Source organism: Molossus molossus, unplaced genomic scaffold, assembly GCF_014108415.1.
Source record: "Molossus molossus isolate mMolMol1 unplaced genomic scaffold, mMolMol1.p scaffold_m16_p_17, whole genome shotgun sequence".
In the NCBI taxonomy this organism is placed as follows: domain Eukaryota; kingdom Metazoa; phylum Chordata; class Mammalia; order Chiroptera; family Molossidae; genus Molossus; species Molossus molossus.
In genome coordinates, this window is record NW_023425352.1 from 18,267,428 (window position 1) to 18,287,413 (window position 19,986).

Genomic DNA, 19,986 nt, shown 5'->3' on the forward strand with positions numbered 1-19,986 from the left:
AAAGAAGCTCAGTACTTAGTTTTAGCCGGTGGGGGAGGAGAATAAGAGAGCCGAGTGGAGACAAAATAAGAAGAAATCAGCCAGTGGGATTTGAATGGTCTCAGACCCTGGTTGGCTTCACAGGTGTTCAGTTTTCATTGCACTTGCCACGCCCATGCTGGAGCTGGAGCCACGCCCATGCTGGAGCCAGAGCCACGCCCCTGTCTGGGGCTGGGCCTGGGCAACTGGCTCTGCTGTTTGATCAAATAGGAATTTGTCTTTTTATTTTGGTCAGAAATGTTTGTAAACAAGCCACATGCGTGGCCCAGTCTCGTGCATTGATAATTAGCACCAGTAAAGGAGTTTCTCCCTATCCAATTTTTTTTCTCCTACATGATGTCTCACTATTAATATTCTTTTAGATTTTGTTCTTTTTTTATATTTTATTTATTTATTTATTTTAAGAGCTAGGAATACTTCTTAACTCTTCTTTTTCTTTCTTTCTTCTTTTTTTTAATCCTCACCTGAGGACATTTTTGCATTTATCTTCAGATAGAGTGGGAGGGAGAGAGGGAGGAAGAGAGAGAGAGAGAAACATCGACATGAAAGGGACACATGGAGTGGTCGCCACCCACACAACCCTGACCAGGGCTGTGGACAAACTGCAACCGAGGTACGTGCCCTTAGCAGGAACCAAACCTGGGTCTCTGTGGTCTGCGGACTGATGCTCTAACCATTGAGCAAAACCGGCCAGGGCATTTTGTTCTTTTTTTTTAATATATATTTTTTCTTTCACCATTTATATCCTCTATACCTTTCTCCATCTCCACCCACATCCCTTCTTTCCAAAATCACCACACTGTTGTCCATGTCCTTGAGTTATTTCTCTCTCTCTCTCTTTCCGTTTTGCTCTTTTTATTTTTTTTATCCTCACCCGAGGACATTTTTCCATTTTTGTTCAGGTAGAGTGGGAGGAAGAGAGAGGAAGAGACAGAGAGAGAAACATCGATGTGAAAGGAACACATCAAGTGGCTGCCACCCACACAACCCAACCAGGGCCGGGGACAAACTGCAACCGAGGTACGTGCCCTTAGCCGCAACCGAACCCGGGTCTCTCTGGACCGCAGGCCGACGCTCTAACTGCTGAGCCAAACTGGCCAGGACTTATTTTTAAGAGTGTTTCCCGGGCCGGGGATGATGTGTTGTTGCAGGGGAGGTGGTGTGGGAGAGAGTGTACACGGTGTTGGAGAGACTGCACTCGGAAATGGTTCCCAATGCGTTCTCCCCGCGGTGGGACCCAAAGGCGTGGACTCATGACCACAGTGGTAACTCCTGGGTCATGTGGAGTTAACAGAAGTGCGTGGACGCCTTTTACAGCAGGTTTGTGAGTGTCCCCGCGTAGGCATCGGACCTGTTTAAGTTGCTAGAGAAATAGTTCACTTTAAAATGAATGTGGCTCCTTTATGTGAGTGACCTTGTTCAAATTAATTCCGAGTTCTAGGCGGAGAGGATTAAGGCCAGGCCATATTTCATGCCTCTCACCTGCCCCTTGTCCGGCGAACCAGATTGAGTGCGGAATGCACTAACTAAAATATATATTTATCTTCTAATCCTCACTGGAGGACATGCTTATTGATTGTAGAGGGAGGGGAAAGGGGAGAGAGAAAAGAGAGAAACATCGATGTGAAAGAGAAACATTGATTGGTTGCCTCTTGTATGCTCCCGGACTAGGGATTAAACCCACAAACGAGGTCTGTGCCTTGACCGGGAATCAAACCCAAAACCTTTTCAGTGTATGGGGTAATGGTCCAGCCACCTGAGGCTATTTTTTAAGCTGCTGTGGTTCAGTGGGAGGACACACGAGTTAGGGATCCCGGAGAGACCTTGGGCTCCTGGAGAACCCTGCTCTGTCACCCTTGTTCACTCTCTCCCATACACGCGTGAGCCAGGGGCTTTGAAGAAACACTCGACCTTCTTTGGGTTTAAACAGAGTTTTACAAGATTCCCAGTTTGCCAGCTCCATCTCCCTCATTTCAGTTAAAAATTTTAAATTCTTACTCCGCGCCAGGCTTTGTGCTAAATAGGCTTTTTCTCAGTCCTCAAAACAGCCCTGTGCAGCAAGTATAATCGGAAACCCTACTTTCAAAGAATAGCGAGGTCCCAAGCGCTTAAATAACCTGTGACGTGGCAGAGCCAGGGTTCAGACCTGGGCCCTCCTATCTCGAACCCCAGCCCTTGGTCATTAAGGCTGTCGTCACTCTCAACAGTGGCTTGTGGTTAAAGGAAGCAAGTCTCCATCAGCCTCTACCCCCTTCCACGAGTTTGCAGCTCATCCTGACGCAACGTGAACATAAAGTTAGAAGCAGTGCGTTTGCTCAACAGCTCCGTAGGTTCAAGACACATTCCATGGGCTCCCTTCCTGCGCTGCCAACCCTACACCATCGGGTATAGACTTTCTGGAGTTGTCTCTTACCGAGAAACCATCTCAGGTGAGGACATCCTAGGGATGATCATAAAACTTTCAGACAGACATCACAAACCTCGGTTATTGAAATAACTTGCAACCAGTGACAGCACATTCGCAGAGAATGGGCGCCGGCCTCAAAGCCTGTCATCACCCCAGTTCTGAAAGGGGGTTTTGTTCGAGACCTGCTCTCCTGGAGAACTCCAGTAGTTTTATTCTATATCCCATAGATGGATTAAACAGCCGCCATACCTAAGCATGTGTGAATACTGATTTAAACCTCAGCAGTGTCTTTTTGTCTTCATTTCTCAGGGTCACGCATAGAGTCACCCACAGTTTGCCTTCCTAGTTGCTCTGTGGGTTATTTTTCACCCCTAAAAATGATCCTGTCCCTGAGGGGTTCCTCCCTCCCTCAGCCCTCCCCCAGGATGACTAAATCCTGAGGAGGAAAAACAGCACAGAGCTCACCTCTGTCAAATTCAAGGTTGCTGAAGCCACGACTTGTAAAAGAAATGAGCTTCACTTGCTTTTTGTTTCTGTCTCCGCCTAGCTGAGCAGCTACAGGCTTTGCCCGTAACCGTGGTGGGAGATGGTTTGTAATGGGAAGGCTTGTGTTCTGATTTTAATTTTGTTAGACTCATTTAGGGTTCAGCGGTTGGATTAGCACGCTTCATATAACGCAACCCCTTCCTGAACCTGGCCTTGGGAGCAGAAATGAACTCTTTTGTACTAACTGATTCAAGAGGGTTATTGTAAAACTTTCACTGGTTCACGTACATCCAAAACGCACGTCCGGAGCGTTTTCAGCACCTTCTTGAGCGCCTTTAAGGAAAGGCCCCACCGTGTGTCGCCAAGCACAGGGCACCCTGCGATTAGCCCCGCACCTGCGCCCTGACAGGTGCACGGCCCTTTCCGATGGAGAAGAGAAGGGGAGAAGGGCCCCGCCTTCTACGATCTTTTATTTATCTTTTATTATTATTTTAAATCTTCACCTGAAGATATTTTTTCCATTGCTTTTTTATTATTTATTTACTTACTTATGAAGTATTTAATTAATTTATTTTTGTTACAAATGTTTCTCTTTCCCCCCCATTGACACCCTCCTCTGGCTCTCCCCCCCGCCCTCCCCCCCCCCGCCGTCCCCTCCCCCCCCGCACTGTCGTCTATGTCCATTGGTTACACATATGTGAATGTAAGTTCTTTGGTTTGTCTCTTCTCCCCCCATCCCCATCCTCTGAGGTTTGTCGGTCTGAACTGTGCTCCTTTCTAGGTCTCTGGGTCCATTTTGTTCATCAGCTTATTTTGTTCATTATGTTCCACAAATAAGTGAGATCATGTGATATGCGGCTCTGATTGGCTTGCTTCACTTAGGATAATCTACCCTCTTTTAAACCAACAGGAAGTCAGCACAAGACCGTAATTGATTCATACCTCCCCAAACCTCAACCTGAAGGGCATCATGGAAGTTGTCAGTGCCAGAGCGGCAGGGTGGGTGGGTGGCATGTAGAGAAAACAACTGAGCTCTGGGCCGAGGCGGGAGTCGGAGGCCCTGAGGCTGTCCTGAGCTCCTGGCCCGGCCACCCCACTTCTCCGAGCCCAGAGTTTTCTGTCCCGTGAGGAATGCGCACTTTGTTTCTGAAAGGTTCAGGGAGCGTGATGTGCTGTGCCCTGCCCACCAGTAAAACCTGAGTCCCCACTGTCTCGGAGCAGCGCGGCACAGGTGCGTAGTGGGTCTGAGCAGCAGGGCTTAGCTCAGCTGGCCAGGCCGCCTCTGCCCCGCGACCCAACGCCCTCCCCTCTGCCTGGGACTCTCCCCCACTGCCTGTCTTGAACACACCCCCTACACTTTCCAGATCAGAAAGGTGATTTGATTCCAAATCAGAGGCTTCATGATAGGAGTTTGCAAAGATCATCAGAAACAAATGGAGATGATATTCCTGCTGTAACGTTTCTAGGAGGGGGTAGGGCTGGGCCGTCTGTGGTAGCCCGACAGGTAGACACTCCTTGGGGAAAGTATTCACTGTGCTCTGCTTGTTTGCAAACTAATGAGACCCCCACACACGCTCATGGTGCAGCCAGGGTTGCCTTGGACAGAGAATTTAGCGGATGTGCAGATTTCTGCTCAGTGAGCTCCCCTATCTAAGCCAGTCTTGTAGGGGGAAAAAAATCACTAAAAACTGCAAATTTGCAGAATGGAAGGTAAAAAAAAAAATGAAGTGGATTTCCTAGTCCTTCCCACACCTCTCTCAGCTGCCTCCTTCCAAAGGTGTCCTTCACAGATATCTCTCTGTCCCCATCTTACTTGGGGTCAAGTGAACAGTTTCCTGAGATCCTGTGTAGCTCTGCAACTTTTCCACAGTCATTATGTTGACCGGAAAATGTCATGCTTGGGTTTTGTAAAGTGTGGTTTAATTACATAACAAAGACTACATAACAGAAATGTAGTGTCGGGGGCCATCCCAGACCCACTGAATTAGAACCCCTGGGCGTGGGGCACCAGGATCGCTTTGAACAGCCTAGGGGGGGGCCCATGCACACTGACGTTTAAGGAGATCTGTTTTAGGATCTCATCTTTAGACTTTCTTTTCTTCTAGTGGGTTTGTAAACATCTCAGACAAACAGCAAGATGATGCACACACAATATTTAACATGCTGGTCAGTGGAGGTCTCGAGAACAATTGGTGCCTGTGTGTGCGCGCGCGCACACACACACGATGTCCAGTCTCACAAACATCAGCTGTTTCCTGCTGCACAGGGGGCGCTAAACAAGAAAAGAGCCGCGGAAGCCTCACTCCCACAAGTAATTCTGCAGTCCCCTCAGCCACCTTGCCAGGAAGATTCTTATGGAGTGATGCAGTGCCACCTGCTGTTCCTTTCGGGCACTGCAGGCACCTGTCTGATGGAGAAGCATCTGCCAGCTTGTTCAGCTCTGGTCTGGTGCAGCAAGCCAGCTGGGGTCTCCAGAGGCTGGAGGTTCACGTCTGTCCGTGGGTAGCTCTGTCAGGGCAGACCGTGCCCTCTGTGCAGGAAAGAGGTGCTGAAAGGGGAGGCTTTGGGGAGCAGGAAGTAGGTATATTGAACACGTGAAAGTAAATGAATACAAGAGGGTGTGGGACTCTGAAAGATAAATCCCACACGTATGTATGAATGTATAATGTATAAACAGGCAGGGACGAGCTCATGCAAACACACATATGCATACTGCAGGGCCTCCGAGGCCGACGCGCTGCATGTCCTGAATGCCTCTGGGACCTCGCAGGCTTCCCGTCCGTCCGCCCTCTCTGCACCGGAGCCCACTCGCGCCGCTCCTGGGACATCGAGCGCACACCCGTTGCTCAGGGTCTGTGCACTCGCTGTGCCCTCACCGCAGCCTCGCAGACAGACACTCTGCGACCTCCTATATTTATTCAGGCCAGTGCTCAAGTGTCCTTTCTTCTGAGAGACTTGCCTTGACCAGCCTGTCAAAAAAATAGCACTCTCTCACCGAGCCCATGCCTGCCTCCCTCGAGAATACTGAGCTCTGCCTAGTGCCACGTGTCCCAGCTCCTAGAAGAGTGCCCAACATGTAGTAGCACCCACAAGCTATTGAAATGGCCCTGGCCAGTGGGGCTCAGCCGTCAGAACAGCCCGTGCACCAAAGGGTTGCAGGTTCTATCTATTCCTGCTATTTCTTTTCTCTCCCCCCCTCCCTTCCACTCTCTGAAAATCAATGGGAAAAAATAACCTCTGGTGAGAATTAACAGGAAAAAACACTTATTGAAATGAATGAATGACCATATTTCAGGAGCAAGTTTCCATTTTGTCATTAACAGGACACCTAGGCATCATCCTTATTTTGATGTTCCGACTTTAAAAGGTTGTTAAAAGCTCATGTGTGACAGAGACCAAGAAAATGAACCCTTTTAGAATGGAACTAACAGAGCTGGTCCAGTTGTTGTATTCTAATGGATTTGTTTAACTCAGACCCAGGGAGTCAGGGGGACCGTCACACAAGAGGGGACCCTGGAACTGAGACTTGAGGTTGGATAGTGCCCTACGAAAGGTGTCAAAGCCAAGGCCTTAGGGTGGGGCCGGACATGGCCGTCTGGAGCAAGCAGGGGACTGGCAGGAGCCATGCAATCTATGACACCATGTGTCAAGTTCATTTTCCAGTGCCGGGATCATACTGAGATCATCAGTAAGTAGTGACCCTTCGTAGCTCTTTTGTTAAAATGGGAAAGTCTTATCGAGCCTTTTCAGCGGGCTAGAGCATGGGCTCTGAAATCAGACTGCTTTAGTTCACACCCAGGGACTGAGGGAGGCCACCTTCCTGTTCATCTCAGATGCGGCTGAGGGTGTGCCTGCTCCGTACGGTGGCTGTGAGGATGCGGGAGAACAGACATCATTAGCAGAAGAGAGGTGCACACCCATCACTCAGTAACGTCGCCCTCTGTCTCCACGCTGATCATTCTGACAGTGACCTGCTGCTTTTTATCATATGGCTTATAAGCCAGGAAATCAATTCTCTTCTGTATGCTGGTCATGGAGCCTCAAATTGTATTAAGCGAGAGAAGCGTGGACAAAAGCAGAGCCAGGAAATGCTGTCGTTCCCTGCAAATTCTCGCTCATCGGCTATGGCTTGGAAAGTGTGAGCCTTGTGAACAAAGGGGAATGTGAAGGGCTCCTATCCTCCAAAAGTTTGTGGCCTGTGTTCTCTGTCTCACAATGATAGATCGATATGTGTTAGCTGTCATCATTACTATAATTAGGTAACGGCGATTTTAATTTTGAGCAGGTGACTAGCGTGATCAATTTGGCTTTCTAGGAAAATCGCTCTCAGAACCATTCGGAGAGTGAGCAGGTACATAGTCATCACCATGCGTTGTGTGAATATATGTATATATTATGTATATATATGCAAGAGTGAAGTCACACAAACACACACACGTTTCAGGGCCTGTAAGCCCGGCATGCCATGTGTCCTGAATGCCTTAGATCTCCCTGGTTCCCACCCCTTCCCTCCATCTCTGCAGTGCAGCTGGTTGGGCTTTATTCCTGCTCCTGAAGCGTGGAGGGCCACCTGCCCCCCAAGGTCCGCATGCTTGCTGAACCCTCGCCCCGGACCGTATCTGTCATTCTAGGCATGGGGACACCTGGCCCTAGGTGCAGCTTGTGTATAGAGGCGGGTACTGAACAGGCAGAGCAGCAAGTGGATCAGGTAGGGCTAGGTCAGAGGCAGGGACATGGTAAGAGAGTCCAGGCGAGGGGGATGGGCGGATGTGACGAGGGCAGCATGGAACTGGGCGGGAAGCACTCTGACAGATATTTATGAAACCAGCTCGGTGGTTGTCTAAACGGTTGTGGGTGGTAAGAAATCAGCAATCTAGATGGACTTTCCGCTTCTGGGTTGCTTCCCTGGATGAACACTGCCTTGACTCATCAACCACTGGGGAATACAGAACGAGGAGGACCACGGGTTTGCCCGAGCCACTTGGCTGCTGATTGAGTCTCAGTCGGAAGATGGCTCTGGAACCCTCCCTTGTAGCTGATGGTTGGTGGTCAGGGTGTGGATGGCATTACTCAGCAGAAGAACACATGGAGGGAGGAAAGGCCAGAGCCAGTGTCCCAGGAAACACAGGTACGGGTCAAGTGGCCGAAGAGGCAGGGACCAAGCAGGTGGAGAGGCCCGAGGTACCTCTTTCTTCTCCGCCTCATGGAACATGGTGGGGACGATCGATTTCTGTCATGATCCTCAGAGGAAACTGCATTTTCCCGAGAACAGGGACTCAAGGAGAAGGTCAGGGCATAGGGAAGGTCCTAGTGGTTCTCCGTGAGGAGGATATTCCTATCTTAGTGGACTTGTTCACCTGATGAAGGATTCTGGTCGCATGGGCCCCAGCAGATTGCATGGTCCTTTGTTCCGTGGAGGACATCCTGCGACACGAGAACCACAGCGAGAACCACAGTGCCCTCCACCCACTCCTGCATTCGGTGTCCTGGGCACGTTAACAACGCCAGGCACAGTTTGCTCCATGCTGACCAGGTGCTTTACAGACCAGCGCACGCGCACACACACACACACACACACACACACCTCTAAGATCCAGTAAATTATAAAGAATGATGATTCCTCCCTCTCTTACCACCCAACGCGGCCTCTGTGAGGTTTTTCGCAGTCCGGGTGTGCCAGCAAGGGCAGAACCTCTCGGAGAGGCGGTGTTTCCCGGGGGCATCTCATACCGCGCCTGTTCATTTCAGGACTTCCCACGTTACTTGTAGTTTCCAGGCATCCACACACCTAGCTCGGGTTTCAGGAAGAGCGTCGGCAAGTGGAAACGCTGAGACGCAGTTGTTCACTGTATCCCTGCATCCCTTCCTCCGAGGCGGGGGAGCGGATCTTCTCGGGAAGTCCCCAGTCCGGGAGGCTCCCCCGAGGACTCAGAGTCCCCTCTTCGAGCCCGAGCCCTTCCCGCTGAGCCCCCCTCTCCTTCGCGCCGCAGGTCCCCTGGAGCATGTGCACCTGTCTCTTCCCTTTGTCACCACGAAGAACAAAGAGGTCAACGCGACGGCGGTGCTGTGGCCCAGCCAAGTGGGCACCCTCACCTACGTGTGGTGGTACGGCAACAACACGGAGGTGGGTGGCGCTGGAGAAACGCGTGGGGGTGGGGGCAGCTCACCCCGAACTGGCTGGAGCGGAAGGGGCGGAGGTGGCGTCGGGCGCTCGCGGGCCTGGGGTCCTGGCCGCGGGGCGCGCTCAGTGCACCCCGTATCTCTGCCTGCATCTGTCCCTTTCCCTCCCCTCCGCCCCTACTTCTTGCCTCTGCCGCCCTCTGTGCTGCTGTCCTTCCTCCAGGTGGACATTCCTTTGAGTGACCCTTAGCCACAGCCCAGGCCGCCACCCTCACAGCCCGGCAGAGAAAACAAACCCTTTCCCCAAAGTCCTAGCACAGATCCTAGGATCGGCCAGGCCTTGCTCACAGTGCTGGGTGGAAAGAGGGGTGTTGCCGTCAGCCTCCTGAGAACCACGTGGGCTAAGACAAGGGAGCGATCGGCCCCCCAAAAGAAAAGACAAGGGATGCGGGCCAGGCCAAAGCAGTAGAGGCCACACCGTCCAGCCCCCAAACGGCCTCCTCACCGGCCTCAGGCACGCCCCTGTTTTAGGTCATCTTTACCCTTGATGTTTTCCCAAAACATTTCCTCGTGACCCTTTGAAAACCAGGAGAGACCTTAACCTCATTTCCTCTGAGTCCTTCATTCTGCAGAGCAAGAAAGTGAGGACGAGGAGGATGGTGGCCTGTTCCGGCCTAATTCAGCCGCTCCACGCGGGGGACCCAAGGCCCCCTGACGCCTGCAGCGATTGGTCTTCTCCTCACACCGGCGGCGCGCTCTGTTTCTGATTCGAACGCCCTCCACTCGCAGAAACTAACATTTGCTTCCAAGTGTAGGCAGGAGGATGAGGCCGCAGGCACTGGACAGACTGCCCTGGCCTGGGGAGCCCCCTCTTCTTCCAGCAGAGTCGCTTCCGCCGGATGACTTCACTGTTCTAATGCATTCATTTGGTTCCAGTGCAAATATTTTTCTACCCCAGAGCTGAATGTTGGCTTTGACTGGAGACATCATTTTGCACCGGCCAGTGAGAGTCCCCCTGCTCCTATCCCAGCTGCAGCCAGACGGTGGAAGGAGGCTCCACCGATATATATAACCCAGCTGGGGGAAAAAAGCCCCCCGCCCATTTTTTTTTTTTACTTCTGAAACTATGCAGGCGAATCCAGCCCAAATTGGGCCCAGGACCCACAGTAGCAGAGCAGAAATCTATGCTCTTTGCCCGAAAGCTAGTACCAGAAAGTGAAAGTCCTCAACAACTTGATTCTGTGTCTCCTGTTATTTACCTTCTAGCAGAAAACCGAATTTTCAACAGGTCATGCTGAGCAGACTTCTCATGCTGGCTTTAGTCTTCCCTCTGCCACACAGGGAATTCGATGAATTTTGATTTTAAAATTAATTAAAACACAGGAGAGAAACGATCGCCGGGAGTGAGTGGAGGGAGGTCAGTAGGCTAATAATCTTTCCCTCCAGGACCCCGGCCTCCAGCTGGAGTTCAGGCAGCGCTCCAGCTCATTTTATTTATTTATTTGCCTGAGTCCTCAAACCACTGTCCAATTAGTGCTGGTTTCCATAGCAGCTGCTTCCCGGAGGAAGCCAGGCCACCCCTGTCTGGCTGCTGAGGGTTTGGTGTTCATGGCTGCTGTGTTCTGTTGACATTTATCATGAACAGTATGTCCTGGAGATAAACAGTCGACAGGTGGTAGACTCTCAGTGACTACTGCTTAAATCTGGATTCATGTGGGCCCCCTGTTTTGGTCTGACTTGAATGTTTCCTTGGATTAAAGGATCTGCTGGATACGAGCAGGGTATCCAGAAGGAGACATATACCCCCCAGCAAGCAAGACCCGCCAGCCTCCGGGCCCTCCGTCAGTACCAGAAGAGACGTGTCATGTTCACAGGGACGGGCAGAGCCTCTGGGGGTCGCGGCTCCAGCAGCCCCATTCTGGCCTGGGCTGGGATGACGGGAAGTGTATTGGAGTCCGTCGTCACCCGAAAGAGCCTCGCTGATTTAAGTAGCTTGCTGGTTGCTCAGAGCTAGCAAGGCCTCGTCTGTCAGCGAAGGGCTGTCCCCTCACTCTGTGCCCTTGTTATTTCAGCCCTTGATCACCTTGGAGGGCAGCATATCGTTCAAGTTCACGGCCGAAGGGATGAACACCATCACAGTGCAGGTCTCCGCTGGCAACGCCATCCTGCAGGACACCAAGACCATCGCGGTGTATGGTGAGTGCCCTTCATCGTCATTGGTCCACGGCCGTGCTCCTGCTCAGAGGTTGCTGGGTTCCCCGGGGAAGAGGCCAGCTGGGTGACGGCCTCTGGCCAGAGCACAGAGGACAGACGTGGAGGAAGAGCGGAGTCGGGTCTGGTCCCCTCCTTAGGGAAGATGTGGTTCACCAGCAAAATGGGAGTTACGAGACCTCAGAGGGTTTCTGGTTCTGTTTCTCAGTGTGGCTCTGTTGCGCGTAGAGAGACCGTGTGCTCACTCGCCGTAGGCAGGTAGAGTGAGTGTCATCACAGGGAAGGCTCCTTCATTCCATGTGGCATGTTGATGGCATTTGAATAGCTAAAACCGGTCATAGAAGAGAATTAATATTCAGGCTCTTTATAAAGTTCAGCTTTAAAAGTCTTGATTATGAAAAGGAATCTGCCAATTTCTAAATACCCTGCAAACCTTGACACAGATCTGTGTCATAAAAAAATTCTGCTGGATTAACAGAGATGGAGGGGCCGTAGCAGGCAGATGCCATGCATTGTCACAGGCTGCCTATTGGTTCGAACGAGTCATAGACAGAGCAATTTTATAATCCACTGCGGAGGTTGAATATGGTTGAGTATTAGATGGCATGAAAATTACTGAAATGGAAAGGTAGAATTGTTTATTAAGCGATCTCATTTGGGGAAATTTTTTCTGCATTGAAGGATATTCAGATGGACGCACTAAGTGCTGTTAGTGCATGATAAAAATTTGAGCTTTTATTGTTAATATGGAAATGGTACATATGCATTATGGAAAATTAAAATACAAAAAAAGCATTTAAAAGAGGATAAAGGAAATGCTATGCCAAGAAAGTACAAAAGGGAGGAAGAAAGGAGAGAGGGAGAATGAGATGATAGATAGATAGATAGATGATATATAGATGTAGATAGGTGATAGATGATTGATGATAGATAGACAGATAGATGATAGGTAGATGATAGATATAGATAGATGATAGGTGATAGATGATAGATAGATAGATAGATGATAAATATAGATAGGTGATAGGTGATAGATGATAGGTAGATAGATGATTAGATAGATAGATAGATGATAGATATAGATAGGTGATAGATGATTGATAATGATAGATGATGATGATAGATAGATAGATAGATAGATAGATATGGAAAGAGAGAGAGGTAGGCAGATACCAGTTTGTCATTCAGATGATATCAAATGTCCCAGTTTCAAAATTAATTGATTATGGTGCAGGTTCTGTTTTTCATTTCTCATCTTACCCACTTAACCTTCAAATTCAGAAAGTAATTTAGAAGCAACTCTGAACATCTGAGGATGAAATTCCTTGCATAGCTGGGTGTTAGATTTCATAATATTTCCCCCTCTTTTCTCCCCTAGGAAGCTTGATAAGCCCAAATAGTAAGTGAAAGTAACCAGGGCTGGGAATTTCCTCACAAGGTCCCCTCAGGGAGGCCACCTCCTAGCCAGAGCGCCAAAAAAGAGGACACTTTTTGCTTCTTTTTCCTTCTCTAGTCCTTTCTATGCCGTGGGATGCAATTGAATCCTCATAGCAACCCTAGTATAGGGTAGGTGTCAGCGTTCTCGTTTTCTCAGAGGGTAAGCAACTTGCCTGCTCTAGTAAGTGGTGTAACCAGGCTTCCAACACAGGCCGTCTACCTGGGCCCATGCACTCAGATTACCCCACTTAGCTGCCCTCGTCTCTTTCCCATCTGATGCTCTTTTCCCCTCTCGCCTCCCTGGATGTCACAAGTGTTGCTAAGGGACACTGACCCCCTTGTCCCACAGATGTCCCTTTGGATAAGTGTATCAGCGATTTTCTCATTAGAACGACAGAGAGAGCTTTAGGCCTGGATGGTTTGGGGACTTCTGTGGTCCAACTAGTCACTTTACAGATAGGAAATTGTGGCCTCGAAATGGGAAGTTGTTGTTAGGGAAATCGGGGTATCCCTTTCCCCACTGCGTGCTAGGGGCGGAATCCTTACAATACCTTGAGAAAAATAATTTTCTGAGACTCGCACCAGAGGAGGAGTGATTTTTGTTTGCATAGAATTATATCCCTAGGTTTCCAACGTCCCATTCCAGTCGTGGAGAGAAGTGCAGCTGGGGTTTCAGCAGAGCTAAAAGCAGAGCCAGTGACCAGAGTTTCTGTCCCATGCTGCAGCTGGGTCTAGCTCAGCATCAGGCTGCAGGCCAGTAGTCCACTGTGGGGGTCCACACGGCCATGCGCGGATGCAGGGGAGCCGAGGGAGTGTGCCCCCTGCAATGGGGGTCCCAAGGGCAGCCAAAAGGGTAAACTCCTTTGTTTAGGGAATTAGTGTCCCAGATTTCACACCCTTGCAGTGGCCATGCCCATACTGGCCAGTGACCTGTTCCCAGATGTGATTGACAGGCAGGCACCTTCCCTGTGTCACCCCAACTCTACTGGGCGTGCCTCTGTCTCCTTTCTGTCGGACCTCTGGGGAGTGTAAAATTGTAGTGCCCTGGTAAAGCTGCACAGATGACATGCTTACAATACGTGGCCTTCCCTTTGCTCCTCTCCTGTTATTAATAACTAGGTTAATTGCAATGGTTTCAGACTTACTGGCTTAACATACTCTGCTGTTCCAATTATAATGGCAGATCCAGTTATAACGGTGATGGTGGTGCTAGTAATCAGCATTGATGGAACCCTTACCGGCATCTGTTCTAAGCGCTTGGTATACATGATTTGTTTTACTGAACACTGATGAGATAGACTTAGGAGAAACATGCTGTGATTATCCTTGTTTTACAAATGAGAAAATGGGAGATAAGTATAATAAACAGGGCCTAAGACTGGATCCAGAGGGAGTGTTTCCAACCCCTTTCCACCCTTTGTTTTTCCTCTTCCTCAAACTTCTTGAGAAGCATCATCCAAAAGAGAGTCACCCCGTCACGGGTTATCTTCATTTTTGAAAAGCCTCTGCATTAAAAGCTTGAGCAGGGGAAGAGGTTCCCCCTCCTCTAAACACATCCCTGAACCGTGACACATCCTTCATTTGTCTTCAGTCAGAGGAGTCATTTGCCTTCAGTTGTCCAGAGTCCCGCATTTGTGACTAGAGCGCGTTAATGACACGTGTGACATGTTGAAGGCACGTGCAGCAAGGAGCCAGGCCAGACTGGACTGCACTGGAACCAAGGCTGGAGATGCTTACACTCTGGGAGGAGCTAGTGGAAGGCGCTGGAGGACTTTGGGGGTGAAGGGGTTATCAGTGCAATCAGGACATCAGTGTTTGCTGGGGGTCCTATTTTTCTTGGTGATTACGTTTCGCAGGGATGACTCCCAGGCCCATCCTAGATGATAGAGGATTTCCCTCTCACAGGGCAGAGAAAGCATTTACAGTCGCAGGTTTTCCACAGTGGGTGCTCTCTGGAAAGGAGGTCAGGGACCTCTGCTCAGGAGAAACCTGTGTAATGGCGTCACATTGGGGGAGCATGAGGCCGTCCTGTTGAGACGGAGGGGAATTCCTATTTGGGAAGTTGACAGAGGAGAGATTACTCCGCAAAGCCATACATCCTTGGAAAGAATATATCCTTGGCATTATTTCCCTTAATTTGCTTAATCAGGGCACAGGTTAACTTTTTTTTCAAATACAAAAAAGAAAATGTGAATGTGCAAAACTCCTCTCTCAGAAGCTACTATGTATGTGTGTGTGCATGTATGTGTGCACACATGTGTGTGCATGTGTATTTGTGTGCATGTGTTGTATGCATGTGTAGGTGCATGCATGTGCATGCATGTGTGTGTATGTGTATGCACATGTGTATATTATTGGTATGTACCCTCTCATTCCTCCCATATACATCATGTTGAATAAACTTAAGTAGAACATGTCTCAGCCGCCCTCCCTGCCTGTCCTGCTGTTTAGCATGCTAAGTAATTACAGAGGGAGCTTTATCATCATCTCATTTGTGTCCTTTTATGAAGATAAACATCTTCCCTTTTAGATGAAGTTTCTACAGTTCGATAAGAGGTTCTGGAAATGTGGAAACGGAATAAACATATCTTTGAAGTGAAAAGTTTAGACTCAGTGGGTGATTTTGTGGTGCTGCCTTTGACCAGGCTACTAATTAGTATGCATTTCATTATTCTCCACCAGAACTGAAGTGGCCGTATTCACACTGGTGACCAGTGACTCATAACGTAGTCCCGCTCTGGACTGGGCTCACTGCCAGGCACACACACCTCACAATGTAAGAGGCACCAGTGCCTGTGTCCGATGCATCTTTAGCATCGCGGGGGGATGCAGGCAGGCTTTGTGTTCCCCGAATGTGTAAGCAGCATCCCTGACGTTGCCGAACCCCCACTGAAACACAAGGACCTGCTTAGGACAAGAAATAAACCTTTGTTAAATAGTAAATGCAGAACTTACCGAGCGTCTGCACTGTAATTTATGCTTTTATTTATTCAGCAAGAAAGGTGTTCATTAGATGACTACAGTTAGGAATTGCAAAGCCGCCAGGAATCGGGTCCTGCTTCACGGGGAGGCCAGGGACACAGTGCCTTTCCTCACTGAGCTCATATTCCGCGGGAGACAGACAATACAATCAAAACGGTTGAAGTAGCAAGAGACAGGAAAGGACAAATGGGGTCATATGAGGAAGGGTGTTTGAGTTGGTGAAAGGGAGGATCCGGAGTTGCTGGGGGGAAGGGTTCTCCCAGGAGAGACTGGGTGATAAGACGGATGAGAACGCTGTGACCAGGGCATGTGGAACACACGCCCAGGTGGGAGGGAGAGTGGAGGGTGGAGGAACCCGGGAAGGACGGTCCTGGCGTGGGGAAGCCCGCAGGGCGGGAGGCAGCAGAGAAAGTCAGCCCTGGGATGTGTGAGACCATGAGGCCGTGGGAAGAATCCAAATCATACTCTAAATGCAGCACGGAGCCACGTGCCCAAAGCTGAGCTAAGATGCCGGTCTGAGCTCTGAAACCCAGCACCATCCTCCGGCCAAGGCCGCGCCTTCCTGGGGCTGATGCCAGCCAGTGACGGAGTGAGACAAGAATACTAGGGCAGATCCATCCCTGCAACAGGGGGCTCCGGATGACTTTGGCTGGAAGGCTCCCCAGCAGTCTTTCTGAACCTCACCCACCGCCAAGCAGCCGCCCGCCCCTCTCCCCTCTCCCACCAAGAGGTCGTGTATGCATCACGGTCGGCAGGTGCTCCGAGCTCCACTGGCTTTCTCCCCAATTCTCTCATCGATGAGCCTCCTCGTAAAATCCTTGCTTTTGTAATTCCGCCTACTTCCTGGAGGACAGGGAGGAGCTCAGGGACCCACAACTAACAAAACCCTGGAACTAAGGAGCTTTGAATTCCATTACATAGAATTTTCATGCAAACGCAAAATAGCAACAGAATAACCATAATTCTAATGATAATTATGTAACGATATAATAATAATTATTGTGCAGTCCTGTAATAACGATGAAAGTATGTGCAAAATAGAGTTGGGCCATAAGCGAGAAAGTGAACGCGTGGTGGGAGAGGGTCTTCGTTCAGGAAGTGCTCTAGCGGGAGCTTGACTGTTGTATGCTTGGCAGGTGGGAAGGATGGGGCACTCCGGGCAAGGGCTGATGTGTGCACAGACCCAGAGTCATGAACATGAGTGCATTTGGGGTGCTCCAGGTCACTTTGTGTCAAAGGTGCAGAGTCTGGAACTGGGACAATGGACAAAGTCTGCGGAGCTAGGCAGGGGCCAGAGCCTGGGGTTTGGGTCTGGAAAATGAGGAGCTGGGAGAGACCAGGGGTGGGATATTGAACTTGCTTTCTAGTCGGGTCTTTTTGGTGAATGTGGAGGAAAAGGACCTTCCCTTGGGGCTTTGCATAAAATACAAAGTATGCAGACTTCTTGAGAGAACCATTTGACTTAGAGCGATCCCCCTACTCTTCTATCCCCAGAGGAATTTCGATCTCTGCGCCTGTCCTTTTCCCCCAACCTGGACGACTACAACCCGGACATCCCTGAGTGGAGGAGGGACATCAGCCGAGTCATCAAGAAGTCCCTGGTGGAAGTGAGTGTACACGGTTCCTTCTCTTGCCCAGGTGCATTTCCGCTCTGTCCTCACATTGCTCCGTGGTGAGGGGATCCTTGTGCAAAGAAACGTCAGGAAAGAGCCGGAGCCCTGGGCGACCTGTCTGGCATCTGTGTGGCTGAGCTCCACGCTTGCAGGCGCATCAAAGATGCTTTGAGGGCAGTGAAACTCTCAGCAAACATGTGGTCCTTAATTCCACTTTGAGAAGAGCGTGGCAGTCTGTGACAGTCATAGAGCAGAGTTCATGCTGAGCCATTAGTAAGTATAAAATCTGCTGCGGATTTTATGTGTCTTAAAACTGAGAGACACAGTGTGAGCCCAATTAGGAAGAGTGGCCCTGGGTTCCAGCTCCATGAACAGTGAGCACAGCCACACAGTGAGCACTCAAAATGTGACTGTTGTCGTCCTCCTGTGTCCAGCACTTTGGAAGGCATCTGCTGCCTATAAGGGCCCTGACAGTCAGGTATTATTGTCCCCATTCTGCAGATTGAGCAGCTGTGGTTCAGAGAAGTTAAGTGTCTTGCCCAGTGCCTTGAAGCTAATAAGTGATGAAGGTACAACGTTGAATTGAAGGCCCTAGTCCAATGTTTGGGTTCTAACCTATGAAACATAGCTCCTGGGGTTCCTGGGAAAATAACCAGGTGCTGTAATTTATCCCTCCCTGAGCAAATGCCACTGACATTTCGAGAAGACTCTTTTAGACACATTGCCCTGCGTGTGCTCCATTTCCATTGATGATCAGAGCAGGGATGTCTGCTCATGGAGCTGCTTGGATTCATTGCACAAACCTGGAAAAGTCAGAGGAGAGGCGTTATCCAAGGGTATATTCTTAGCCCCAAAGGAAAGTCAGGGTAGGGGTTTTTGTACATTGTTCCCTGCACCCAGTACATTGTGCCTCATGCCACAACGCGATGCAGGATAAAGGCATTCAGATAGCTCCTGCGCCCACACTTTTAGGAGAGAGCTGGCCTTTTCTCCGTTCATGCCATTGTTTTGGTTGATTTTTACTCAGCACTTAACAATATTCCAAAAGTCTTCTCAGTACTTTGCAATTATAGCACATTTCATCAATAAAAAACAAGCCAGTATGATCAGTCCTATTTTACAGGTGAGAAAACTGGACTTGGAGACAGGTAACTTGTCCAAGGTCATACAGTGAAAATTCAGGCCCAGAAGTCAGACATCAAGGTTTGTTTGAGTCTTGATGTCGTGGATTTATAACCACTCCGCTCCTCTTCCATCATTTGCCTTATTATGCAGAGAAACAGGGTTAAGGAGAACAGTGGGGTGGAGAAGGGGTCCCTTCAGGCGCCTCTGGGTATGTGCCCTCCCGCCTTTGTCGTCAGGATGCAGCATCCATGGCATCATGGGTGGCCGAGCATCGCAGCCATGAGAGGCTGCAGCTCCTGGACGGCAGGCCCCACTGGAATGAGCCCCCCCGCCCCGCCCGGAGCGTTCGGCTCTGGTGTGAAAACTGGTTTCTCTGCTATGTAGCAGAGGCATCTTGCACCCACTCTTCAGTCTGCAGCGATAGGAATCCGGGTCCCTATAGATCTCCCAGGCAGCTGCTCAAGGTTCCTGCATGATTTATCCACCGGGCGTTAGCTCAGCAGTGACCAGTTTTCCAGGCTAATTTCTCTCCACATCTATCGTCTGGGGATCAGATGCGCTGGGCCTCCACCTGCCCCCAGCTGTGGAAACGACTGCTCACCAGTATTTCCAGGCTGCCATGCAGCACCATCAGCCCAGGGCAGACGGACAGGCCGGAACCCAGCTCAGGACGGGCCGTGATGGACAGAGCGAGTTTCGAAACGTCTTGGCTCCCCAGTCCTAAGAGGCAGCTGACCCAGGCCCTGGTTCCTGGTGCCCAGCCCTGTCTTTGGTCATTTCCTTAAGTCCTGAGACGCCACATTGCCAAGTTTACCTTAACAAACCCTCCAAGAGATAAAACTTAGGGGTCAACTTATTTGTACTCTTCTTGTTCGTGATGTGACAGAATTGGATTAAAAATCAGTTGCCTTTTCTTCGTCAAATGGGGTTTTTCTATTGACATTTCACCTTGGAATCTTTCTTTGAATATCGTTCATGAAGCATTTTTTAAGATGAGAAGGGTGGATTCGACATACTCTCTGAGTTAAAAATCTAGTAGGGCCGTAAGCCGGTCTGAGGTTGGCGGTAGCAGGAGATGCTATGTGGTCACTGTCAGGAGAAGGGACCTGAGGAGCACCGGTTGTGGCCAGACCAAAGTCCCAGGCTGAGCATCACCACTCACCACCCAGATGGCCGTGAGCCACTGTTTGACGTCCCTCCATCTACCATCTGTCCAGTGACAGAAATCGAGATGCACTGCCCGGGTCCCCGCGCAGGGTGGAGGCTTCGGCTGCCTTCCCAGCGTGCCCGCGTCCGGTGACTGGCTGATGCAGCTGTAGAAGGGCCGGCCTGACCCCAGACACGTCTGAAGCACATTCTCACTTCCTGCCAGGTCTCCCGAGGCTGCCGCTGGCCTCCACCGCCGCTCAGCTTCTCCCTCGCGCACTCTCTGTCTCCTCGCTCCCACGGCCTTTGATCCCGAGAACACCCGTAAGAAACACCCTGACGGCTGAACTCAAGGCAGCTTCCAGCCTGTGCTGTGTCTTCACCAGCAGGGAGGGCACGGGAGTAATTGCATCCGAGAGT

The 19,986-nt window shown here is 50.2% G+C and overlaps 1 protein-coding gene across 6 annotated transcripts in view; it reads left to right on the forward strand.

Moving 5' to 3' along the window:
* SORCS1 (sortilin related VPS10 domain containing receptor 1) overlaps positions 1 to 19,986 on the forward strand; it is a 474,859-nt gene that overhangs the window by 425,779 nt on the left and 29,094 nt on the right. For all 6 annotated transcript variants that reach the window (XM_036264900.1, XM_036264895.1, XM_036264899.1 and 3 more), the window contains exons 20-22: positions 8,923 to 9,056; positions 11,125 to 11,248; positions 17,177 to 17,289. In XM_036264900.1, coding sequence (XP_036120793.1) covers positions 8,923 to 9,056; positions 11,125 to 11,248; positions 17,177 to 17,289 — 371 coding nt within the window. The remainder of the gene's footprint in view (positions 1 to 8,922; positions 9,057 to 11,124; positions 11,249 to 17,176; positions 17,290 to 19,986) is intronic.